The sequence below is a fragment of the Peromyscus eremicus genome, chromosome 7 (assembly GCF_949786415.1).
Source record: "Peromyscus eremicus chromosome 7, PerEre_H2_v1, whole genome shotgun sequence".
NCBI lineage: Eukaryota > Metazoa > Chordata > Mammalia > Rodentia > Cricetidae > Peromyscus > Peromyscus eremicus.
In genome coordinates, this window is record NC_081422.1 from 47,945,511 (window position 1) to 47,972,689 (window position 27,179).

A 27,179-nucleotide genomic window follows, 5' to 3' on the forward strand; every position below is an offset into this window, starting at 1 on the left:
ACAATGCATGCACTTTACCCACTGTGCTATCTCCCAACCCCACACAGGAAATTACTGTAAAACAAAATAAGGTGTCTAAGCTTTACTCTGCCTGAAGGCAGCACCTTTAGCTGAGGCAGGAAGAAGAGGTTATTTTGAAAGTAAGGATCGTTAACCAAGTGTTCTACTTTACATTTATTGAGTTCGAGATGCCTTAGCCCTCTATACAACTAGCCTTATAGGAAGTAGTCCTTCCAGATTGTTACGTGCAGATGACAGGTCTATTTTTAAGAGACCAAATGAAGGACAAAAAGGGAGTCGTTAAAAGCAGGTTAGATTTCCCAAGAGCACAGGGACCAGGGCTACTGAGCCGCAATCCACATGTAAATTTTTCTAGTGACTTGAATGGCTTCCAAAGCCCCACACTGCTATGATGCTCAGTAACCTAAGGACATCAATCCCAAACACAAAGCTAACCTTTCAGCTGTCAACTGCACACTCTGAAAGCCTGGGACTTAGAACATAAAAACTTCTTTTATTCCCATCTTTTATTCCCTTAGAGAATCTGTTCTCTAAGGCAGGAAACAGCTAACAGCTTTTCAACCCTCAGACCAAGCATAAGACTTAGACTGGCAGGTCTCCAAAAGTGTGGTCCCCAGCACCGCTCGGCATCCAGGTAAAATGCAGTCTTGGGTTCAGATCAACTGACAGAAATCCTGAGCATCTGTTTTAACAAACCTCCGAAAGCCATGGACAGTGGTGGAATCTGTGATCCCAGGCACTGGGATCCTAGCACTGAGACAGGAAGATCAGGAATTCAAGGCTATCCTTAGCTACATGGAGACCTGGTCTCAAACACATATAATGATGGGGTGGAGGTGGAGAGAAGGGGAGGTGGAGAGAAAAAAAAGGGAAGAAGGGAGCACATATCTTGTAAGTGGTAAGGGCTACTGAAGCTTGAGTACTAATAATCTGAACCACATTAAGAAAATAGCTTTGGGGCTGGTGAGATGCTCAGCTGTTAAGAGCACGTGTTCTTGCAGAGGACCTGGGTTCAGTTCCCAGTGCCTATAAACAGCAGTTCAACCTGTAACTCCAGTTTCAGGTAATCTGACCTCCAAGGGCACCACGCACAATGTGGTGCATAGACACATATGTAAGGAAAACACTCATATACATAAAATAAATCTTAAAAAACAGCTTTCACAGACCCTTAACTTTCGTTTTTAGAATTAATTGAGAATTAGTCTTTAAAACATCCATTGGGCTGGTAAAGTAACTCAGCTGGAGGCACACACACTGGGCTTTTAGAAATGTATGCCTGAAAACACTTTAAGACTTTACTGATTTTCTCCATCCCCATCAGCACCCCACCCCAGTGCAAAGGATTGAACCTTGGGCCGCATATGTGCCAGGTAAGCACTCAATACTACTTACAAAATGTTTTATTGAAATTTTACTGTCAAAAATTATTTTGAAATAAGCTGGTATTTTTCAATGCCATCCCATTTAAGATTTATCTGTTTTACTGCACATTTTATGTTTTCCTAATTATTTTATCCACTCCTATAATCATGTTGTTAACACCAGTCTTAGGTAGTTTATTCATGTTACATACTCTTTTTTTTTCCCTTCTTGTGCAGAGATCATGCTAATTTTCTCTGTATTGTTCCAATCTTAGCATTTGTGTTGCTGAAGTAAGTACGATATTACATACCCTTTAATTGTTGTGATGGGAACATTTTTCCACTGTACTTTTAAAAAAGAATGTTTAGGTTAGCTCCTAATAAAATTTCTAGAGAAAACACTTATGGCATTGACCGTTCTGAAAGTAAAAGAACCAGATAGGGGGGCTGGAGAGATGGCTCAGAGGTTAAGAGCACTGGCTGCTCTTCTAGAGGTCCTGAGTTCAATTCCCAGGAACCACATGGTGACACAACCATGTATAATTCGATCTGGCGCCCTCTTCTGGCATGTAGGCAGAATACTGTATACATAATAAATAAATCTTTTTTTTTTTTTTAAAAAAAAAGAACCAGATAGGGAGACTGTATGGAAAGAACTGATTCTTTTTTTTGTTTTGTTTTGTTTTTGTTTTTTTGTTTTTTGTTTTGTTTTTTTTGAGACAGGGTTTCTCTGTGTAGCTTTGTGCTTTTTCCTGGATCTCGCTCTGTAGACCAGGCTGGCCTCGAACTCACAAAGATCCACCTGCCTCTGCCTCCCGAGTGCTGGGATTAAAGGCGTGCACCACCACCGCCCGGCGAAAGAACTGATTCTTGACTAGGTGAATTAAATACTTCTTAGTTTATTCCTATCCTCCTGGGAAGAGGAAAATGCAGCAGCAGTAAGTCCTGTTACAGCAGTGACAGAGGATGGAGAAGGAATGAGACCTGGGAACAAAGCCAGAAAAGGAAAAACTACAGAATTTTATCTCTTAGAAGAAAGATAAGATAGTTAAATGTTAACTATTAAAATGTTGGCTTGCATTAATTAACTAATTAAGAGTTAATTAAAGAGCCAAAGATCAGCTAATAGAATAACATGATTTGAAGATTTCTTAAGTAAATTGTGGAGGACATGGAAATGGGTCTGACTCCATTGACCATCCTCTAGCAAAATCTACCAAATTATAGTTGCATGTGTCCTCTCACCTATCAATCCAACTTTTGGAAATCTTTCCAATAGACTGACGTGAGTATGAATGAAACATGCATGTTCACTTTATCTGTTCAATGCAGAGCATCACTGTTTGTAGTAGCACAAGCCCAGAAACAACCTAAATGGTACTGAGTAAGGATCTATAAAATAAACCATGTACATACATACAAATGACAGCATAATCTCTATAGTACATTACTTAATACAATAATGGGAGACTATTTCAGTTGCCTATAGAAAATATCTAATGGCAAATAACCTTAAATGATACTAAAATGAAAATTAAAATTGCATTGTCCAACCAGAGAGTGGCAGTCTATGGCTTCTAAGTAGTTCTTAAAGTCTAAAATATTCACTATTTGTTCCTTTCACAGAAATCATTTGCTCATCGTTGGTCCAAATAGTGAAGCACCAGAACAGAAGCCAGTAAGTTACCTTGTATGTGCAGATAGTCAGTTTCCTCTTTCTAGTCTCAGTGTTCCTCTGCAGTAGTGTATTGCACATCTGGAACACCTGCTGCATGACAGCATCTTGCCTCAGGTCATCACGGCCCTTTAGAGTAACAGACATAAACAGAAACAGTTTACTTTACTGTAAGCACATGGTCATCTCAGAACAGGCACTACAAGGCACTCAGAAATCAATTTGAGCTATGCTCCTCCTCAGAGTCTCTTGAATAATTAATAACTACTGTCATTCTTTTATTTAGAAAACACTATGAAAGTGGGAAGCAGACTAATAGAAAAGACTAAGTCTCTCCTAACTGCTTGTCTAATAACTGAGCCAAGTGAGGGAAGAAGAAAACATCGACAAGTTTTTCTTGACCTTGATGTCCTTAACCCTCAAAGGACTATACCAGAAACAGGAAGTCTCACCTTGACGAGCTGTCTCCTTTCCTTGCCGTCAGAACCCACACAATCTATTATTTTTGGTAAATTTAAACCTCCTGCTAAGCGAAATTCTGCTTTAAATGATTTTATAGTCACCAGATTTTCATACTCTCCTGTGGGATCAACCTAATAAATTATGAAAAATAATTATAGGTCAGATAAACAATGAACACTGAAGAAAAACAAACTATAAATAGTAAGCAGAAAAATAAATGAGAACATGCTGCTGACTAACATCTGGATCTCTAACTTACTTTGTTTAAAGTTAGAATAAATAACATTGATAGATTTTATTTCACTTGCTTATTTACTCTGTGTGTGAGAGTGTACATTGGGTGAGCATGTATGTGTGTGCCACCAAGTCAGTCCCAGGGTTGAGCTCCAGATTTTTAAATCACATATAATTTAGTTTACTTTCTTAAATATATTTTAATAAAATTTCAGCATTTCAAGTCAATTAGAATAGTGCTGCTGAAGCTGGGTGGTGGTAGTGCACGCCTTTGATCCTAGCACTTGGGAGGCGGCAGCAGACAGATCTCTGTGAGCTGGAGGCCAGCCTGGTCTATAGAGCGAATTCCAGGATAGGCTCCAAAGATACAGAGGGAAAAAAAAGAACAGTGTTGCTGAAAAACTACTGAAAAATTAGAACTTAGCTGCCATTTACATATGCTAAATCATCTAAGAAATTATTTAATTCACAAGAACATCAGGTAAATTTTGAAAAGTGAAGAAATATTCAGTTAAAAAACATAGCCTAAATCTGCTAACCCATATGATGCAGTAACAGGTCAAACTCAGTAGGCAAAAGATACTAATTTTAATGTACAAACTGGAAGGAAAGATGTACCATGTACTTAACACATCAGTTTCTAAAATGATAACCTTAACTGTTACGTACATGCTGCCCACATAGTACTTCTAGGAATAAAAGATCACTGTGAATAGCTAAATTTAGTATGTACATACAGCAACTTAAAAGTACTGTAACACCTGTTGTTTTACTAAATAATATAATACATCACAACCAATACTTCCACTGTATACTGAATTATTAAAAAACAAAACAACTACAGCAAACTGGAGGCAGTGGTGGTATACACCTGCAAACCCCAAGAGACTCAGGTACAGTTCAGGTGAAGTGCTTGGCTACCATGGACACCATACCCACACACAGGTATGCATGTACACACTTAAAAAGAATAGCAAAATAAAGTGAAACAAACGAATGGGCCTATAGTCCCACACATTAAGGAAGCTGAGACTGGAGGATTGCCAAGTTCCAGGCTTGCTTAAATTCCAGAGCAGGTCCAAGGTCAACTCAGTGAGAACCCGTCACAAAATTAAAAGTATAAAAAGGCTTGCATAGCATATACTAGGTTCAGTCCCAGTGCTAAAATAACAGTGAACAATGGGGATTCTCAGAAGCTTGTGACTACTTTAAGGCTTAAGCAAAGGAAATATGATATAATCTAAGTGGAAACAAATGAAACTGCAATAATGAGCCATTTATACTACATAAAAAGGTCTACAAATAATTTAATTTTACTAATGTGTAATTTAGTCTTATTAAAAACCAAGAGTTAATGATAAATTACCTTAATTTCCATAGTGGGAACAACAACATCATCTAAATTCTTCAGTTTGGTGATTGGCTGGTTTGCTGGAATACTGATGCCTTCTACATTTAAAAACGAAGAGATTTTAGTGATAACAGTAAACTAAGGAATATCACTGAAGGTCAAGCTGTAACAGCAGCAACAACAACACTTTCAAACATACTTCTCTGATTCCTCCACTGAGAGGCATCCAGGTTTGCCAGTATAATGTAGGCATCACAGAGCGCCTCCATGTCCTTCACCATCTTACACCGCTTACTTCTGATGGTATGTACTATTTTGGTTGCAGCCTCTGTTCGGTCCTATCATCACCAACAACAAGGAACAAAGAAAGACAGAACAAGGACCACTGAACATTTAAGCTTCTTGGAGAATATAAAAGAAAATTTATATCTAGACAATGGAAGGACTACAAACCACCTATACAGGAAATGAAATACACACATAAAAAATTCAAGGTTAATGATTGGGTACTTTTGAAAAAAATCTATTTTTCTGAGTCTAGAGAGATGGTTTGGTGTTAAGAGCACTTGCTGCTCTTTCAGAGGACCCGGGTTCAGTTCCCAGCATGCATGTGCCAATTCTAGGTCCAGGGAATCTAAAAACCTCTTCTGGCCTCTATGGGCACCAGACATACACATGCAAACACTCACATATATTAAAGATAAAAATATATTTTAAAATATTTTTTTCTTTGTCCATTGCTACAAGAAAACAAAACCAAATCCAAGTATTTATGCTCTGGAAAATGTTCAGGAATTGTTAATCAATTTTGAGAGGCATTATCATAATAAAGGATTTAGAATCTAAATACTACCAGCAACACATATTCCTAAAATCTCTGAGAATTAAGAAAGGAATATTCTGAAAAAGAATGGCCATCATAACACAAAGGGTACTTGTATTAATCCGAATACCTCATCAAGCTGGGAGCTTTCTTTAGGTGCATTTTTGGTTATTCTACTCCTTCTTGCTGCCTCTGGTTTGCTCAAAAGTTCATCTTTGTTTGCATTTGCTAAGGCCAATATAATGAAGAGAGTATGATGGGGGTGATCCATTGAAATCCTAGAGATCAGCTATCAGAAAATTAATAACTGTTAGTTTCATACAAATAGAAAAAAAATTAAAATATACATTCTCATTGTGCTTCACATCTAAATTCAAGTTAATGTCATTACTATGCAGTAAGTAGTATATGTATATGTCTGTGTGAAAGAGAACTAGAGAGGAACATCAGAAATACAAGACAAATTCATCTGGAATAAAAGAAAACAATTTTATTTTCTGATTTCTCATTTTTCTCTATATGGTATTCAGTAACATAAAAGAAAGGGAATTATTACATTTTGACTTCAAGTCTACTTACATTATTGAGGATTTCATGAAATCCTAGGCCTCCCATCATTTTGGTCCCCATTCTAGCAGCCAATTGATACATAAGAGGCAAAAATTTATGTGATGAAATCTTCATTCCATCTCTCTGCCATTAAAAAATGCAAAATTAAGAAATGTGTAATATAACCTCACATCTAAGCCAAAATGATGATACTAAAATAACGTTCCTCTACTAGCACAACCTAGTGGCTGTCAAAACTTCACTAGCTACACAATTTCTCTTGTCCCTTGGCCTGTCTGAAAATCTTTCTAATGGAAAGCCTAGGAAGCTTTGATTCAGTGATAATAAAAAATACTTAGTCCTAAATTAAGGTGCATCCAGAGGTAATGATGTATGCTAACCACCGCATACATTCTAGTGACTCTGAGAATGACAAATGTGGACCCGAGTCCTACTATGGTCTCCATTCCCAAGAAGTCAGTGAATAACAAAATGCAAGTTCTTTTCCCTACATGCCAGAAATGATGAAGTTTAATACATACAGTAGAAAAGACCCATTCTGCTAACCCTGAGTCTTACCATTCTTTTCATTCCAGAGAAACATTTTACCTTTAACCTTCAAACTAAATGAGAATATATATTTATTTCACGACCATGTCTTAAGATTTTTTTCAAAAAAAATTAGAAAGTACTCCTGTATATGTTATGAACTTTTTTATTTGTAAAAGCACTCTATTGGGAAAAAAAAATCCCTCAAAAGCATAAATAAAGGAAAACTCTTGCTTAGGATCATATTATCTTTAATTTTAATTGCCTTTTCTATTCCCCAGTCTAGCATTCCCTTCTAGGCACTCCCATATGGTATCTGCAAACATAAAACACCAGCATAAATTCTCTCGCCTCCACACAAGCCTGCATTGTTTAGCGCTTATGCTTATTCATGAAGCACCAAACCCATTGCTAGCGGTACACAGGGATGTACAAAACCAGACACTGAAGGAGCTTATGCCTCAGTTTTTAATGCAGATGCTCAAATGCTGGGTTGGATAAGACTTGCCTTCATCATGCCATTGACTTCAGAAACTCCAGAATTTTCAAGCCAGAGGGAGCAAAGTCGGAATACCCACATGTCATGTTCTTCTCCACTTAGCAAGCAGCTGATGTAGTTCTCAACTGCTTTACACAGGAAGCGTTTACGATCCTCTTTTAGGGCATGGAGAGCACATTCATCCAGCTCCAGTTCTCTTTGAACCTTTACTGTGTATCTTGTATTTGATAAATTCAAACATAAAAGTCACAAAGCTTTACGTAACTATAAAATCATACATGATATATAGCATAAATGAAAAACAAGGTGTTTACTTAAAAAAAAAAGACAAAATTCAATGGATTATAAAAGGAACTAAATGTTGTCAAAATTGCAACTAATAGAACTTCTACACACCCAAGGACGGAGTAGACTCTATAGTTAACTCTCTGCTTGCTCCAAACATACAAAAACCCAATGCAGACTCAAAGGAACTTGACAATACCAAAACAGGCTAGTTTTCTATACTTAATTTTGGTACCTAGGAAAACCAAACAACTAACATCCATGTACTCTGCCAAGAGCTAAACCAAGACATCAGCTCTTCATAGAAGAACATCTGTCTGTGTACTGAAGACTGATTGACGCTGTGATTACCCACTGGAGGACTGAAAAAGCCTGTTTAAAAAAAAAAAAAAGCCAGTTGAAGTGTTCTAAACCATAACTCAGATGACAGGTTCAAGTCGCATTTTCATGCAAACTCTCCTTTAGCTGAACATAAAACCACCACTTCTAGACATAAAGTTACCTGCTAGTCTGAATTTTATGTTCCCTTAGAAGGCCCACTTCTTCTTTGGCTCTTCTTAAGAGAGCCTGCTTGTTTTCAAATTCTGATGACTTCATGTAGTTCTCAATTCTCTGGTATTGAGTATCGGAGAACCGTGCTAATGAGAGAAATGCCTTCATCTGTCCATTTCTGAGCTCGCTGCTTTGGCCATCAAAACTTCCAGCAACTTTCACTGCCTTCAACAACATACATTCCACTTAGATCATACTTACAAGTGTTAAACATAGTTAAAGAATCACTTGGATCAAGATAATCCACTCATGTATATGTAAATTCAAAACTTGATGGCATGGAACCCTTATCAGCTAACAGCTCCAATGAACTGTGCAGAAATGAAGGGTTCTTTAGTATCCATGACAATGACATCTTACTTTTCATGTTAAGCTTACTGAGTGAAAGGACTATTTCCCAAATTAGTGACAATGAAGGACAAAAGGGGAGAACTGGTAAGGTCAATGGGGACTAGAGGAGTGAAATCCTAACCCTTACTATGGGTAGTTGGACTACACACAAATAGCAATGATGACTTGTATGTTCTCTAATAGGGTATTTGTAGAATAAATACAGAATAACCAGAAATAACTTCTTGAAAGAGTAGTTAGGGGTGGGTCTAAAGAGTAGATGGAATATATACATGCATTCAGTTATTCCTTCTCTTGCAGCATTCTGCTTCATTCTGTTCTAAGGATTACACAGAGCCCCAGCAGGAGCTGAAGCAATGAAACCACCTTTTCATTTGCTTTTGAGATATATGTAGTCTTCATAAAAGGATCAAGTGTATTTATGCTAAACAACAATCTTTAGAGTTGCACCAACAACCTACCTTTTCTAGGTAGGTCTGCATGATGACCGCAGGATTTTCTAAGCAAGTTTCTGCCAGCCAGTTGCCACAAACCCTCAGACACTCTGAGTATATGACTTTTAGACCTGCATCATTCTGTATGGAAAAGCAAAAATCTGAAAATCCCTTTTCAAGATTACAAAATGTCTTCCATGTAGGTAGAAAAGCAATCAGAAATATTTTTCTTAATGTTTTTACCATATAACTATTTAAATAGTTGTAAATATGCAAGTTCATAAAATAACCACCCTGAACTAACTAATATATCTATCCATGCATTCATCCATCCATCGTTCCATCATCATCACCATCACCATCACCATCATCATCACCGGAACAATTCACATTTACTGAGTACTTAAAAATGCAGGAACCTTCCAACAGTTTTATGCATATTAACTCAAAGTTTTCACAGGAATCCTATGAAATAGGTATATATCATTATTTCCTACTTTGTCAATGCAAAAACTGAAGTATAAAAACAGCCCATACTTTAGGGCCTGTACTATTATGGAATATTTAAGCAAGTTATATGGGAACCCAGTGCTTTGTTGTGATAATTCAATGTCCCTGCACTGTCCACTGAATGTGCTATTTTCAGAGCACTTAGAATGAAAAATTGTTCTAACTTGTTTTCTACTTTTCTTCTCCAGACATATCTAATTCCATTTTTGTTCTTGCTTCTTCAAAGTCATAGTATGTATTTCAATTTATTTCCTACATATCATTCTTGACTTCTATGAAAATTGAAAGACTTAGCACTGGGATAAATTAAATGAATATACAAGATAGATGGATAGATTTGTTTTAAATAAAAGTTTCCAAGTTTCATAACTGACATTAATTTTAAAAATTCCTTTTCATAGTATATTGTTCATGGGTCAGTAATTTCAAAACCTTAATCATTGGGGGGGGGCAGGAGAAGGGGAGGGAGGGGTAATTGGGGTTGGTATGTAAAATGAAAAAAAACTTTTTTAAATAAAGGAAAAAAAGAATGGAAAAACAAAACAAAACCTTAATCATTACAGACATCCTGAAGCACAGAAATGCTCTTCAATAACATCAAAACACTAAACCAGCCAACTAACCAACACACCTCTTTAAAGCTGGAGTCCAACTTCTTGATCATCTGCTTGAGAATATTCAGGGCAAGACTCTGCTCCTTTTTTGCCCAGAACACTTGTGCTTCTTCCAAATGCCACTCAGAGATGCCACAAACAGCTGAATTATATTGCTTAATTTTAAATATTGCTCTTTCAGGGAGCTGCAATGAAAATGGCATATGGAAATAAATACTATTACCACTAAGATTAAAAACCAAAGCAGCAATTACGACTCACAAAGAACTTCGCTATTTGTCAGGGACTATCTTAATTGGCTTCCTGTTTATTTACCAAACTGGAGACCAGAAAATCTCCCCATGCATGGCTCATGTGTGTATAAGTATGTAAAACCATTGTTTTATTATCTGTACCTTATAGCAGGTTGGGTACCTTCTCATTTTATATCCAGGAAATTGGGGTTGAGAAAAGGTAATTGCCTTGCCAATGTTAAATTTAGGTTTTTGTCTAATTCCAATATGGAAGTTTTGTTTTGGTTTTCCCCGCAATACTGGGGTTTGATCCCATAGCCTTAACTCATGCTAGGCAAACAAGCATGGTATCACACAACTACAGTCCCAGACCTTTTTTATGCATTTAAGACAGGTCCCACTAGGTTGTTCAAGTTGACCTTGAACTCATTCTCTTGCCCAAGTAGGCTCTAAACTTTTGATCCTCTTACCTCAACCTTTAAAATAACAGGATTATAGGTCTACGCACAAGCCTGGCTCAACATGAAATCTTAAATAACTTTATACACAGTAGTGATTTCTAGTGTTCAACGACATTCTTCTTCACATTATTATATCTTCTGGAATCTGAGTAATAAAAAAGCCCAAGAAGTGAGATGACATAATTTTACAAGCCTTTACCTGGGTGTTCTTGAAGGTTCGGGCCAGAATAGAGAATTCTACAAGGTGTTTGGTGAGAATGTCCGTAGAGCATCCTCCTTGGGAGTTCTCCATTTCCTTTTGTACCAGGATCTCCAAAATGACTGTGCGTAGAGCCATGAGAGGCTCCTGAAAACTAAAGTCACTGTCCTTCAGAAGCTGCGAGTGTTTCTGCCACTTCAAATACACTTCAGAGCGATCTCTATCTGTGACTGATCTGAAAGTCAAGTCACATTAACTTAGGTGAGCAAATGAAATGAAAAGTGTTCTCAGGTCTTGAAACTTAAGACATTGTATATTATACAAGGAACTCTTGTAGTAGAAGATTAGAACTTATAAATAACTCTAAATATTTAGAACACGAAAAACACTACATAATTAGAGGTCAACAGAAAGGTAACAGATAATGGGTACTTTAAAACATTTTCTTAAAAGGCAGCCCTTCCAAATAGATTTTGTTCTGAAGTGAGAATGCTGTAATCAAACATATCGTGAAGACATGACTACTCCTCTAGTCCTCCTTGCAGCAAAGGAGGACACCTCTACAAGGAAATCAACTAACTTCATTAATTACCTACAAATGATACTATGTATAGCTGTCAAAAAAATCAGTTCACTGAAGAAACAGCTGGCATTTAAAGATTCCATCTACTAACATCATTAAAAATGCAGAATATGCCGGGCCATGGTGGCTCACGTCTTTAATCCAAGCACTTGGGAGGCAGAGGCAGTCAGATCTCTGTGAGTTTGAAGCCAGCCTGGGCTATAGAGTGAGTTCCAGGAAAGGCTCCAAAGCTACACAGAAACCCTGTCTCGAGAAACCAAAACCCACCCCTCAAAAATAGAAAATGCAGAATATACTGTTCATTTATATGAATACATTGCCTTTCACATGCATAAAATAAAAAATACTATCTTATCTTTCAATACGTGTTGAGAGAGAGAAAAAAAAAAGATCCAGGGAAACTAAGAAACCAGAATGTATGTTCCTAAAAACCAAACTTCTATTTCCTCCACAAATGACTTCAGAGCAACAGATCTAAAATATTTTAAGCATAGGAACCTCTACATACTCTTTTTTTTTTTTGGTTTTTCGAGACAGGGTTTCTCTGTGTAGCTTTGCGCCTTTCCTGGGACTCACTTGGTAGCCCAGGCTGGCCTTGAACTCACAGAGATCCGCCTGGCTCTGCCTCCCGAGTGCTGGGATTAAAGGCGTGCGCCACCACCGCCCGGCCTCTATATACTCTTAAAATGAATGAAGATTTGAAGATCTTTCAATTTCAATTCTTAAGTTATACCTACTAACATTACATTTCTCAACTGAGAAAAATCTAAAATGTGTTTACTACATATACTACTAAATTTATCAAGTTTACTTTATAATAAATCTTTCCCTTTCTTCTTGCTGTGTGTGATCAACACAATCCAGGCCAACACGGAAGCAGCTAATAATGGGCTGGAACCTTTGAAAACAATGAACCAAAATAAACTTTTCCTCACTTAACAAATAATCATGCCCACCATATGTTACTACTAGTAATACAATGCACTTCAGGATTATCAAAACCCATGAACCACATACCTTGAGAAAAGCTCCCCAGTGTTTTCCAGTTCTCCAAGTGCCTGCAATCTACTAAGTGTAGGATACAGCGAGTATACAGATTCAAGACTGCCCTTACACAGTTCTTCAACTTCTTTCACTCTAGGGGTAAGAGAGAGAAGAGTCTGAAACTACTAAGTTTTTAGGCATAGAAGTTCAATTCATACTTAACAAATACGGCTGCTGACCTAAGACTAATACACATAAACAATAGTGATGATGAAATAGCAGTGTGACTAGCATTAGCTTTAGGATCATACAGTCCTAAACTGAAAGCCCAGTTCTGCCATGTCTATCTGTCCTTGAATCTGCTACTGAATTTTGCCACAGCTATTGTTTTTCACCTTTGAAGTTACTTTAAAGAACATATATAGAAAGAGCCAGACAAAATGTCTAGCATACACTTTATTTATTTTTAATTAATTCATTTATTTTACATCCTAACCAGTTTCTCCTCCCTCCTCTCCTCCTAGTTCAACTCCCCACCCCTTCCTCTGCCCCCAACCCCAATCCTCTCCTCCGTTTCTGTTCAGGAAAGGGCAGGCCTCCCATGGAATATCAACAAAACATAGCCTATCAAGTTATAATAAGACTAAGCACCTCCTCTTGTATTAAAGCTGAGCAAGGCAACCCAGTATGAGAAGTAGGGTCCCAAAAGCCAGCAAAAGAATCAGAGACAGGTTGTGCTCCCACTGTTAGGAGTCCCACAAGAAGACCAAGCTACACAACTGTCCCAGCCTAGGTCAGTCCCATGCAGGCTCCCTGATTGTTGATTCAGACTCTGTAGTTCCTAATATAATCAGTTTAAAGGTAGCAAGAATTATTTCTGTCATATATATAGGATTTATGATGTCAGTGGCTAATGTTAAAAAATTCATGTTTAACTTGTTATAGCTAATTGGGACATCATGTATCATCTCACGTGTGCCTCAAAGCAACCTATAAGTACTACTGATCATCATTTTATAAACTAGAGTTATAATGGTAAGAGAGTGAAGCCATGTACCTAGAGAGGACAAAAGTGAAAACTCTAGGATACTTGTACAGGAAGAGAACACTATCATGATTTTCCTGAGGGCTCAGAGTGAAGAACTGACATAAAGTCCTAGAAAAAAAATCTTTCTGAGAGAGCGGGAATGGCAAGGAAACACCTGATCACAGACACCACATCTTGATCCCTTCATCGCTCAAATACTCACATTGAAACTACTCACATTGTGAGGACAGCAGCCACAGCATTAAATGTAAAAATAATCTTGTCTTTTTATAATACCTGGCGTATCTGAGACTTTCATAAAATGTGGAGAATTCTCTGTTTCTCAGAGACTGCAGAGCATTATACAATGATTCATGGTAACTGGTTCCTTCTAGTTCTTGGCTGTGACATTAAAAAAACAAATTTAAAAACAGAAAATCTTAACATATGCATGTATAAGCAACTAAACAAAAAAACAAAATTGAAAACTAAGATTTCTAATAAAAATTTGCAGAAATTAAAAAAAGAAAAAGCTGGGTGTGTTGGTACGTGCCTTTAATTGGGAGGCAGAGGTAGGGTGATCTCTGTGAGTTCAAGGCCAGTCTAGTGCACACATGGTGTGCACACATGGTATTCCAGACCTCCCGGGTCATATAGTGAAATCCTGCCTCAAAATAATAAGATGAAATAAACAAAACAAAACAAAGCAATAAAAAGCTAAGAACTTTATAGGCCATTTAAATTCTTCAAGTAAAAAAAAAAGCTTCTAGAAAATTTTGTCTTGTTCTCAATCTTATATTTCCATTTCTTTATTCAGCAAATATTTATTATACTCCAGGCACTAAAAACCAAGTTCTAGATGCAAAAGATCCATTAATGGGCAAGTCAGATAAAGTCCCATCTCTTGTGAGATGTATGTTCTGCTTTGGATAATAAATACGGAAAATACTAGATTATCACAAGAGTCATGCAGAGAATCAACATAGGTTAACAAAACAGCAGGAAAGAGTGGCTGACATAAGGGTAGTCAAGAATGGCTTCTGAGGTTGGGGCATTATTAAAATAGCAAATGGGTGACGCATGCCTTTAATCCCAGCACTCAAGAGGCAGAGGCAGGTGGATATCAGTGAGTTCCAGGACAGCCTGGCCTACAGAGTGAGTTCCAGAATGCCAGGGCATCACAGAGAAACTGTCTCAAGAGAGGTACAGGGTTGGGGTGGAGGGAGAATAAATCTATAGCACTTACAGTATGAAATCTGAAAAACATTCCAATTAATAAAAACATTTCTCCACTAAGGCAATTAAAATGATTAATTAATCTTTTCTGCTCCATCATTAAAATATTTTACTAGTCTAGGTTTTTTGACTTTCATTTAAAAAATATGGTGATTTGACATACAGGTTACAACTTTCATCTTCTTGGCATCTTGGTTTAGTACTAGTTCTTTTTGTCTGGTTATCTATTTGTTTTTAAGACACTGTCTCCCTCGGTAGCCCTGGCTGGCCTGGAACTCACTATGTAGACATGGCTAGCATCAAACTCAAGAGATATGCCTGCCTCTGCCTCCCTGAGTGCTGGACTAAAGGTATTTCTCCTAGCCTAGTACTACTTCTTAACAGAAAATAGTAACAGAGGTAACTTATTTTACCATCCCAGACAATAAAAATGTTTGTGGCTAACTACAATATAGGCAAGAAGTAGAAGGGAAGAATGCCTTTACTTACTTTTGTATTCCTCCTTCTAACAAACAATATTCTCATAGAAAAAGAACTTTTTAAAAATTTCTATCTTCAAAAATGCTTGAGGGCAGGGGATAGAATTTCTCTAGTGGAAAGAAGAGAACTTTTTGTTTGTTTGTTTGTTTGTTTTGAGACAGTTTCTTTGTGTAGCTTTTGGATGTCCTCGAACTCACTCTGTAGACCAGGCTGGCCTTGAACTCACAGTGATCCACCTGCCTCTGCCTCCCAAGTGCTGGGACTAAAGGCGTGCGCCACCAAAACCCATCCTAGAGAGTGAAATTTAAGCTTTGTTGTATTAATTGCTCATTGCTACCTTAAGTATTTAAGCACATGTGTAGCCCACAGTAGCTATAAAATACAAAAAGAACACCTTAACATTCATCGATAAGATAATCTTTAAAAATTACAGTTTTAGAGTCAGACAAAAACAAACTAGGGAAGGTCTAATTTTCTGAGTCAACTTTCTTCTTACTTGGCAGAACAGCAGAGGTCCCACTGCATATTCCTCCACGCTGCCTGATAGTGAAGTTCTTGCAGTTCAGCAGACCACTCTGTATTGTCATGATCTAATCCTTTTAAATAGATGGACAGAATATGGGAGAGCCCCAAATTCTGCAAGGCCTAAAAGGAAGTTATTACAAAATAATCAAATATCTCAACATAAACTAGAGCAGTGGTTCTCAGCTTTCCTAAGGCTGTGATCCTTTAATACAGTTCCTGATGTTGTGGTGACCTCAACCGTTAAGTTATTTTCATCGCTACTTCATCATTGTAATTTTGCTACTGTTATGAATCATAATATAAATATCTGATATGCAGGATATCTGATATGACCCCTGCGAAAGGGTTGTACATGACCCACAGGTTGAGAACCACTGAACTACAGGGGGGAGGGGGGCAGCAAACAAAAATTAACTTTAAAAGTTTAATCAACAATACCACCTAAAATTCTAAAATACTGCTTATCATATTTCCTCAGAGAATGCTAACATTTGATGGGAAAACACCTAGCCATATTAAGCAGTAATAGAACTAACAGTTTCTGGGACCAGCTCTGATGCAAACTCTAGATGCCATGTGAAGCACTAAGTATCTCCTATACACACTCAAGAAACTTCTTCTGCTGCGGTCTAACAAAAATTTTATCAACAACACTACACTGACCTGCTCAGCTTTCCTGTGCACCCCTGAGGCTTTAGCCTAGTGTCTGAAAGAGGTAACTCCAGTCCCCTCCCTGCAGTTTACCTGGCTGCATAAACACTTTACTGATACACTAAAATAATGTTAGCAGTTGCCTTGATGACAGCTTTACAGAAGTAGATACAGAAAAAAAGTATACCTGAATTATTCCCGACTGGCGGGTTGAGGAGGAGATTGTGGTCTCAAGGTCGTACGTTACTAAGGCTTTCCCCCACATTGCTTCATGCTCATAAGTCCGTATTCTATAGGAAAAGATGGTAAAAACACCTTTTGTTTTTGTATGCATGTACCTCCTTCAAAAAGTAGAATTACTATCTAAAAAATGCAATTCACCTCGTAAGGGGTTGTAACATTTTCCCTCCACCACAGCCATACAGGCTGTCTGGCTCTCCTATGCTTCTGTAGATCTCTAAGAGAAGATCCTGAAAACAGAAATACCAAAGACAGAGAATTGACAAAAAAGAAAAAAATCAGTTCATGAATTCATAAGCTTTAAATTCTATCATTATCAATTCATAACTCATAACTTATAATGTGTTGTAAAAGTAAAAGATAACGATATTTTAAATATTGGAATTAATAGCATAGTAGATTTGTCCCAGACAACAATGATTATAGTCTACTTTACAAGTGATGCTCACAGACTGGGGAGATGGCTCAGCAATTGAGAGCACCTACTGTTCTTGCAGAGGACTCAGGTTTGATCCCCAGATTGTGGTGGCACTCACAATCATTTGTAATTCCAGTACTATGAGATCCAATGCACTCTTCCAGCCTCAGCAAGCACCAGGCATGCACATGGTGCACTTATATACATGCAAACAAAATACTCATATGCATAAAATAAATCTAAAAAAAGTGACACTCACAATTTTATGAATTAGATAAAATATGTATACCAACGTATTAGGTTTTTTAAAAATCACATTCAGCAATAATGACAAAACAAAACAATCTAGTCAACAAATGAAACTGAAAATGGGAAAATAAAATTCTGCAAAGCCTAAATACTAAAACTGGTAAAACCAAAGGTCATAAATTTTATTTAAAATGCATAGTAGTTCTTTAAATGTGCTGTGCATAAAGCAGCAATTTAATTATTTAAACACCTTTTGTGAAATTTACATAGAAAATACCAGTTCTGTTTAACTTCAATGAAATAAAATAACAACAACAAAAAATAGAAGCTACATTTAATAGAAAAATGAGCAAGCAATTTACTTGCCTTGACATTTTTGCTATGGGGAGTATTTCCTAAATACAAATCCATCAATATTGGTATAATTCTACACATAATTCTTATTCAAATATTCTATTCATAGACATGAAATAAAGCCTTAAGAGTTGAAACACTCAGTACCTAATAGTGCTTGGTGTAAGAAGATACTCATAAAAATTCAACACAGAAAGGTGAAACTATATATTATCAAGAGAAAAAGAAACACTAATCTAGTGGGGTCACATGGTAAGCACAAGACAGAGCAGAGGAGTTCAGGAGATGCTCAGTCACTAAAGTGCTTGCCATGAAAGCATTAAGACCTAAGTCCAGATCCCCAGCACACACATAAAAAGCTCAGAGCAGCTGCAAGCATTGGTGATCCTAGCTCTGGGGAGGCAGACAAGTAGATCCCTAGAGCTCACTGATCAGCCACCCCAGCAAAATCAGTGATCTCTGGGTTTAAGAAGACACCTTGTCTCAAAAAAGGACAGAGATTAAAGACACCTGATTTCAACCACGCGCACGCACGAGGGTGCAACACGGCTAAATGTGAGTGTGAAGTTAAATGTTAAGGAGAAAGAAATGAAAGGTTACTATTTTAATGGACTGAAGGGAAGAAATGGAGAGAGCCAATACAGACATTATCACAGAGTCCGGCTGTGAAAGTAAGACGACAGCAACACCTAAAGAGAACACAGGGAAGAGAGAAGCTCCTTCCATCTCCAAGAACAGACATGTTTTAAACAGTAGAGGTTGGAAAGTTTATAAGACAGTTCTGAAGGAACACAGCATACCAAAGTTTCTGAGAAAGAACAGATAAACAACCTGGGATAAAGGGAAAGTGTTTTTCTATTTTATTAAGAGAGGGGGTTATGACAAGAGCACATGTGGAGAGACTTAAGTCTGACTGTAGGGTGTTGTGGGATTCCTACCTACATGGTGGTTTGAATAAGAATGCCCCCTTTAGGCTCATGTTTGAATACTTGGTCCCCAGGTGGAAAAGTTTGGGAAGGATTATGGAAGAAGTGTGTCATTGGGGGCGGGCTTCCCTCTCTCCCTCTCCTTGCCATGCATTTGCTCTGCCATTTTGGACTATAACCCTCTAAAACCATAAGCCCCAAATTAAACACTTTTTTTTATAAGTTGCCTTGTCATGGTTTTTTACCATAACAATAGAAAAGTAACCGAGAATCAACTATTCTCTCCAAGAAGCAGAAGGCAAGTTGAATATAACTAGAAAAAAAGTGAAGTACAGAGGTTTCCTCAAAGCAGAGAGGTTCAAACTGCCACTGTAGAGAAATGAGCTGGTCAGAGAGATTCAGGAATGCCAAACAGTGCTATGAAGTATGTTGAGACAGTACTCAGAAACTTATAAATGGAGTTGCTGCTCTGTGACCTATGTATATATACAAAAAAGTTAGTAACTTATAAATACTTACAAATAAAATAGAAGAAAACACAATGGCAAAAACTGTGTGGTATAAATTTACCCCGTGAGACAGGTGATTTCACTTCAGTCTTTCATGTAAGAGGTTCAAAGTCAGAAAGGGTCGGTTATTTATGCAGCATTACATAACAAGTAGCAGGTCAAGATTGGAAATTATTTCTCTACTCAGAGCATGAATTTTTATATATATATATATATTGCTTAGTTCAGTAAGTCGCTTCAGTTTTAAAATGAATTATATCACTATAAGAAAATAATCTAACACATCATATAAAAATCATTATCATTAGAGTTTCTAATATTTACCTGTAAGCTTATTCCAGTTTCTTCTTTACTTTTTTCACTCAAACTAGAAATAGTTGTACCTTGACTTCCTTCTTCAAATGTTGGACTTCTGTTTATCATAAAAATATCTCTTTTAATGAAGATATACTATCTAAGAGGTTATGAATATATTTATTCTATACTTTAACAGAAAGAAACTAATTATGGTTACAAAAATAACAGTGAGCCATTTATACTTTAACACAGAATATCATTTAGAGCCGGGCGGTGATGGCGTAAGCCTTTAATCCCAACACTCAGGAGGCAGAGCCAGGTGGATTTCTGTGAGTTCGAGGTCAACCTGGTCTACAGAGCGAGATCCAGGACAGGCACCAAAGCTACACAGAGAAACCCTGTCTCGAAAAACCAAAAAAATAAAATAAAATAAAGAATATCATTTAGACCTGGCATGGAAAAGAAATTTGAGAAATTATATGATAACAATATTGTATAAATGGGAAAGTTATATGCCAAACATCTTATTCATATAGAAACAAGCTTGTTTAAAAGGGAGCAGGTTTCCCAATTTGATTCTAAATACTGTATCAGTAGTCTTACCTAAAGTTCAACTTGATAATTTCAGATATACATTGTAAGACCACAAGATACAATTTAACCTCCAGTAAACTGAAAAAAGTTAAGAAATCTGATGAAAGTGGGGTCCACTGAAATCTAAGATTATAAAGTAATAAATAATAGGACTAGAACTCAAATTTATCTACTCTAAGACCTTACCTTTAAAATTAAGCATTTAAATACATGAGTGTAATATTTTGGTAAGTGACTCAATTTTAGTATCATGACTGTTATTTTTATGCTTATAATAATCCAATATATAAGTTAAATACTGCCATAAATGAAAATGTTAACCCCTCTAATATCTTTCTAAATCATGTTCTGTGTTTTCTATACTATTTTCCCTCAAACTAGAAAAACTATACTTTTGTTTCCTTTGTCCAATGTGGCACTTTCTTATCAATTACACTTTTGATACCTATATAAACTGGTATAATCACTTTAAGAAACAATTTGCATTGGGTGGTGGTGGCGCACACCTTTAATCCCAGCACTCGGGAGGCAGAGACAGGGAGATCTCTGTGAGTTGGAGGCCAGCCTGGTATACAGAGCGAGATTCAGGACAGACACCAAAAGTACACAGAGAAACCCTGTCTCGAAAAAACAAAAAAACAAAAAAGAAAGAAAGAAAGAAAGAAAGAAAGAAAGAAAGAAAGAAAGAAAGAAAGAAAGAAAGGGAAAAGAAGGAAGGAAGGAAGGAAGGAAGGAAGGAAGGAAGGAAGGAAGGAAGGAAGGAGAGAATTCAGCTTATCTTCCTAAGTTGAAAATCTGTACATTAGTAATTCTCAGTACAGTATATGTCACTGACAGACAGTTAACAAACTGTGGTATCTTCTCTCGGTGCACCATGGGCAGTCACAAACTAAAGAATGACAGCAACAGGCAGCATAGATGAGTCAGTCTTATTAAAAACCTGAGTGAAAAAGACGGCAGATAAAATGCCTTATAAAACTCAAAAGTAGGGAGTACTAGGCTGTATTTACAAGTTCATAATATGACAAAAATATCAACTAGACTTGAGAAATGATAGACATCTGATCACCTTTACCTCTTGGAGGGAGCTCAGGAGCCGGACACAGGAGAGCACCGAGTAACAGAACGCTGCTGACAACATTCTACTTTGCTTTGTAACCTTCAGGTATAGATATGACATATATCCTACTTATTTCCAAAAATTCAGAAAAATGAAGACACTATAGTGGTATGGCACTGCAATCTAGAGCTGCAATTCACCAGGTGTGGTGGCTCACACATTTCACTCAGCACTTCAGAGGCAGAGGCAGGTGGATCCTTGCTTTTGAGGCCAGTCTGGTAAACATATTGAGCTCCATATTGGCTAGGACTATACAGTGAGACACTGTCTCAAAAATAAAATAAAATAAAGCTCCAATTCATTTAGACAACCAGTGTGTAACACAGTTAACTGTACTTCTGTCAGTCATCACCTTAGGAATCTGGACTATTAAGAAGACTGAAGTTGTACGCATATGCTGGCTAAATCTTAATAAGGTTTCTGAGTGACTTTGTTTTAAAACAGACTAAGGACACTAACACTGAAATTTCAGTTTCTTAGGAGCATGTTAACAACAACAAAAAAATAGATGTATCTCAAATGCCTATTATGAAGAATTTTATTAAACAATTTGAATAAAATGAATGACTTTGTTTCCTTGACAATACAGGTAAACTGCTTACCTGTATTCTGTATTCACTACCTTAGAGCTCCAGGTGGGCTCCTCTAACAGCCACTGTGAACTCCTGTACACATCATCTGTCTGTCCTCCCTTCCTCACCACATCTTTGGGGGAAAAAGAACCCCAGAAGAGACCATCAAAGCAAATGCAGACACACAAATGCTTGAAGGAAAGCAGTTCTGCACGAGTTTGCTCCATTCACACAATGGCTGACTTTAAAATGTAAGATGCTTTTATTTATACTCCCAGAAGACTTAATATTTACTCCTGATTAACAAAAAATATTATCCTATGGACCTTCAATGCTAAAACTCATTCAAACTGCAATTACTACCATATACTTGTCTTCATGAATTTACAGTGATTATGAACACACTGGTTACATGTGTCCACACAATGTAGATTTGAAATTGTTTTCAAATGAAAAGCAGAGATTTAAATTATGAAACCAGGAAGAAAGAAATTGGTCCAAATCTATGTTAGCTACTCACAGACCATATTTCTGGTCCCACTTTTCCAATCTAAACAACACACCAAATTCCATCTTAATGACATCTACAATTTATTTGTAGCAAAAATAATGTATGTGTTGGCATAACTCACATTTGTGATTTCAATTTCTTAGTAAGGATGAATTAGTGGTAAGAAAGTGAGGTTATATGTAAACACATACATAGGCTATTTTAGATGGACAAGGATTTGTATGGTGATATTTTATTTGTGCTGAAATGTGATTTTATTTGTATGTTAATAAATAAAGTTGCCTGGGGATCAGAGGTAAAAGCGAGCCATTAAGCAGAAGTCCAGCGGTGGTGGCACACGCCCTTAATCCGATCACATGGCAGGCAGAATCTCTGTGTGGTCAAGGACACAGCCAAGTGGTGACCCGAACCTTTAATCCCAGTACCAACCATAGAGACCTGGAGGTCTGTATAGACAGGCAGTGATGAGGAAGTCATGTGGTTGGGTTTAGAGCCAATGAGAAGGTAGAACAGAAAGGCAATAAAAAGACAGGTCACACAGGAGAAGGTCCCTCTCTCAGGGGAAGGACAGCAGCGAGTGGTAAGCTAAAGGCTATTCGCTAGTGCTCTGATCTCTTGGGCTTTTAACTCTGTATTTGTCTCTGTGTTTCTTATTTAATAAGACTATTTAGAATTTCGTCTACAGATTTGAAAGGAGGTTCATGTAATAAAGCATGTAATGCAATTTAATACCCTATTTTCTTGCCTATTTTTCATCATGATCTATGATCATATTTTTATTAGCTTCTTATAAAAGTTCTAACTCAATCAGAGGAAATCACATTGAAGTAGCTAGAAATACAAGCTGGCAACACATAAATGAAACTTATTTAGTCACAGACAGGAATTAGTCACATTACAGTCAAAAAGTAAAATAAATCCTGAAAGCAGAAGGACTTAGAGGTAAATCTAATGTAACCAAAATTAGGAAATCATTCAATCATGAAAACATTTATGGATCATTTATGTTCCCAATGCTAGCTATTACAAGGAATACACAAACAATCAAGTATTGTCTTTATTTAGAAGCGTCCTATATGTCTAGTCTTTATAATATAAAATAGAATATATCACATAACTGGAATTCCTATTTTTTTAAGAGAATTACTTCTTTAAAAAATTTATTACTTTGCTTTGATACAGAAAATTTCTGCCTAAAGTGTCTTTTAAATGGAGAAATGGGACAAAATAAATCTTTATTATATACTTTTATTGAAACAGTATCAACACCAATTTAAAAACCAAAATGTCAAAACCCATTACCTTTTCTCTTGCTCATCCATGCTTTTCTTATCTGAATAGATCTCTGCATAGAGCAATGCCGTGAAGTGAGCAGCACAAGACTGAGCCACCTTTGCAACCTCAAGGTAATTCAAATCCAGCCAGAAAGCATCATCGAAAGCTGTTCCTGAAGAAGGCCTGAAGAGGAATTAAACACAACGCCAGGTCACTGCTAACACAAGACGCACAACGGTACAGGACGTAACTGCAAGCCACAGTTCTCTGGTGTACGGTTATAAACCACTCTAAGATAGCTTGGCTAAACTCCAGTTCTCAACCGTCTTGGCTCATAAACCTCTCAGTAGCAGAAAGCTACTAATCACTCCTTACAAATCTGGGCTCTGCACCCACACTTTTTACATCATCAGCTGCAAAGGACAGCTTCACTGTCACTTTTAGTATAAAAACATTGTTTCTACTCAGACAGGAAAAAAAAACACTGTGATGGGTTAATTCTGATTGCCAACTTGATGGAATTTAGAAAGACTGGACACAAACTTCTGGGCATGTCTTGTCACAGATTTCTAGACTAAGTTAACTGATGTGAGAAAGACCCACCCTGAATGTGGGTGGCAGTATTTCATGAGCTCAAATTCTGCCCTGAATAGAAAGGATAAAGCGAGTTGAGCACCAGCATCAATGGTGCTCTGCTTCCCAAAAATGGACAAAAAGCTATCAGCTGCCTCCTACTGTTGCCACCATGACTTCTCCAAGACAATCAAATGTACACCTCAAGCTAAAAGCCAAAATAAACCCTTCCTTCTTACGCTGCTTTTGTTGGGTGTTTTGCCACAGTGATGAGAAAAGTAATATACATGTCTTTTCTGTTGCAATCATTTGCTCCTATTATCCAACAGTGAACTACTTAATAAAAAATGTGCACTGTGGTAATGACAGTTCAGAACTGCAAACTATAGATAGTATCTTCTTCAAAGCTAACATTATAGACATAAGATAACATAGTAGTGAAGGGTACTGGCTCTGGAGAGGTATACAGCTAAGTACAAAGCTAGCTTTACCACCTACTGCTAGCTGTATCATCTGTAGCAACTTAATCCAGTCAGTTCTAGTCCTATCTGTAAATACTAGAATAGCACATACCACATCTTCTACACAGTTAGCACTTCTGTACAATAATTACTTCTGAGGAAATTCAAGTTCAGAGAAGTAAAAGTTGCCCACAGAAAAGAACTGTACATTTATTGAATGTCAAGTATATTATACACATTGTCAATTTTGATTACTACACACCGCTATCCTTAAAGTAGACCTTATACTGATATTTATTTGGGAGGGGCTCACTAGTGCTGCCTGTCCTGGAACTCACTATGTAGACCAAGCTGTCCGGGAGTTCATAGAGATGCTCCTGCCTCTGTCTGGGGTTAAAGGCATACATCAATATGCGTGTGCCCTTATCCTGATTTTTAAGAACGAGAAGACATCAGGTAACACGCTCAGATCACAGAGCTTTTAACAAAGCACTCAACTTGAATTTGGTCCTGCCCTAGTCACACTTTCCTGAGTAATTTTTAAAAGATTTTTTTTTCTTTTTCAAGACTGGGTCTTTCTGTGCAGCCATGGCTGTGCAGGAACTCACTATGTAGACCACAGTGGTCTACAGTGGTCTACATAGTATCCACCTGCCTCTGCCTCCTGAATGCTGGGAAAGGTGTGCACCACCACATCAGACCTTCAAGTTTTAATAACAATAAGAAAAGTAACTTTTTTCTTTCTGGCGATAATGTCTTTGTTTTGTAATTCTAGGCTGGCTTTAAACTCACTATAGCCCAGACTGGCTTCAAATCACAATCCTTTTCCTCAGCCTCCTAAACACTATGATTATAGATGTTCACCACTATGCCCAGCTCAAGAATTTTTATCTTATACAATTGCTATATGTCAATTAAAAACAAAAATGTGAATTTTTCAATGTGATTGTGTTTATAGGATGTGTGTGTCCATGTTCATCATGTGCTACTGTGCATATGTGGCAGTCAGAAAACCACTTTTGTTGTTCACTGCTGCATATACCAAGTTTGCTAGCCCATGCTCTTCTGGGGATTCTCCTGTCTCTGCTTCCTACCACCTTTTATGGATGTGGGATTAGATGTACGTGCTATTGCACCCAAGCTTTATATGGGTTCTGGGGATCCAATCAGGCATCAAGCTTGCCATCAGCAAGTCAGGTTTACACATCTTCCCAGCCCTAAGAACGTTCTCTAAAAAAGAATTCCCTTTTCTGTCTTGCCAACAACAGCATCATTCTACCTCATTAAGTCTGAAATAAATGGCTCCAAGATGAAACTACCTCCCAGTACCAGGAAAGGGCACTCACAGCTACCGTTAAGTGATTTCTCAGAAGAGGATATGCTATAAAACAAAATAAATCACAAATAAGACATTAAAATGCAAAAAAAATCTATTAGTGAAATGGAATAATATGAAAGTCATGTATCTTTTACAATAGCAATGCACTCAGAGTCAAAATATTCTATTATTCCTTATCAACCACTGTCATTATCACCATACATACTCATTAGCACTAATTACTTCTTGTCCAAATTACACATGCTCCTACACTTGGGTAGGGTTACAGCCAATACACCCATCCCAGGTTGAAAAACTTTAAGTAAAAAAATTCATTTATCACACCTAACCTACTGAAAATCATAGCAACACAGCACACTATGAGGGCACCAATGATTGTTTATCGTCTTTATCACATGGTTGACAGGGAACCACAATCCAGCATGTCAAGAAAGGATGCAGGACATGGTGGTGTTCACCTTTAATCCCAGCACTTGGGAGGCAGACGTAGGCAGATCTCTGTGAGTTCAAGGCAGGGCTACTACAAAGTGGGAACAACAACCATAAAAAAAAAAAAAAAAAATTAAAAAATTAAATTAAAAAAAATAAAATTAAAAAAATAAAATAAAAAAAGGAAAAGGAAAAAAGAAAGAAATAAAAAAGATCATGCTGCATTATCACCAGCCTGGAACATGGCAAGGATTCGATATCCAGCTTCCTCTGAATGCTAAAGTTGAAAAATCACAAGGTGCACCGGAACATTCTGAGTGAAGACTTCCAGCACTGTTTTCTTCAGAGTTCTGATAATTCTCTAACAGTACATATCATCTGAACTGCTCACTGTGCCATTTCGAGCAATGTCTGTGCTTTGTTAAAAATCCCTTGAAAGTCTGGGGCAATGGTACACACCCAGCACTCGAAGTGGAGGAAGATCAGGAATTCAAGGCCATGATGAGCTACATGGTGAATTTAGGGCTACCTTAGGCTACGCATGACCTGGTCTCAAAAAGTAACAATAGACCCAGCACCATGACTGACTGAGTGGGACAAGGAGACCCACATGCAGGCCTGGGGCAGAATGCACCAGGCTCCAAGGAAAAAGCACCCGCC

At 37.3% G+C, this 27,179-nt stretch overlaps 1 protein-coding gene and 1 non-coding gene across 2 annotated transcripts in view; both read right to left on the reverse strand.

Moving 5' to 3' along the window:
- Atm (ATM serine/threonine kinase) overlaps positions 1-27,179 on the reverse strand; it is a 108,913-nt gene that overhangs the window by 12,309 nt on the left and 69,425 nt on the right. The window contains exons 39-56 of the mRNA XM_059267892.1: positions 23,745-23,900; positions 19,673-19,760; positions 17,034-17,122; positions 16,840-16,942; positions 15,973-16,121; positions 14,058-14,162; positions 12,767-12,886; positions 11,167-11,401; positions 10,291-10,458; positions 9,177-9,290; positions 8,315-8,529; positions 7,537-7,744; positions 6,510-6,623; positions 6,061-6,219; positions 5,307-5,445; positions 5,123-5,205; positions 3,513-3,653; positions 3,073-3,189 (exon numbers count right to left, since the gene is read on the reverse strand). Of these exons, the coding sequence (XP_059123875.1) occupies positions 3,073-3,189; positions 3,513-3,653; positions 5,123-5,205; positions 5,307-5,445; positions 6,061-6,219; positions 6,510-6,623; positions 7,537-7,744; positions 8,315-8,529; positions 9,177-9,290; positions 10,291-10,458; positions 11,167-11,401; positions 12,767-12,886; positions 14,058-14,162; positions 15,973-16,121; positions 16,840-16,942; positions 17,034-17,122; positions 19,673-19,760; positions 23,745-23,900 (2,503 nt within the window). The remainder of the gene's footprint in view (positions 1-3,072; positions 3,190-3,512; positions 3,654-5,122; positions 5,206-5,306; positions 5,446-6,060; positions 6,220-6,509; positions 6,624-7,536; positions 7,745-8,314; positions 8,530-9,176; positions 9,291-10,290; positions 10,459-11,166; positions 11,402-12,766; positions 12,887-14,057; positions 14,163-15,972; positions 16,122-16,839; positions 16,943-17,033; positions 17,123-19,672; positions 19,761-23,744; positions 23,901-27,179) is intronic.
- LOC131915725 (U6 spliceosomal RNA) lies at positions 1,583-1,684 on the reverse strand. The gene has a single exon (XR_009380385.1). It is a non-coding gene; the product is annotated as a U6 spliceosomal RNA (small nuclear RNA).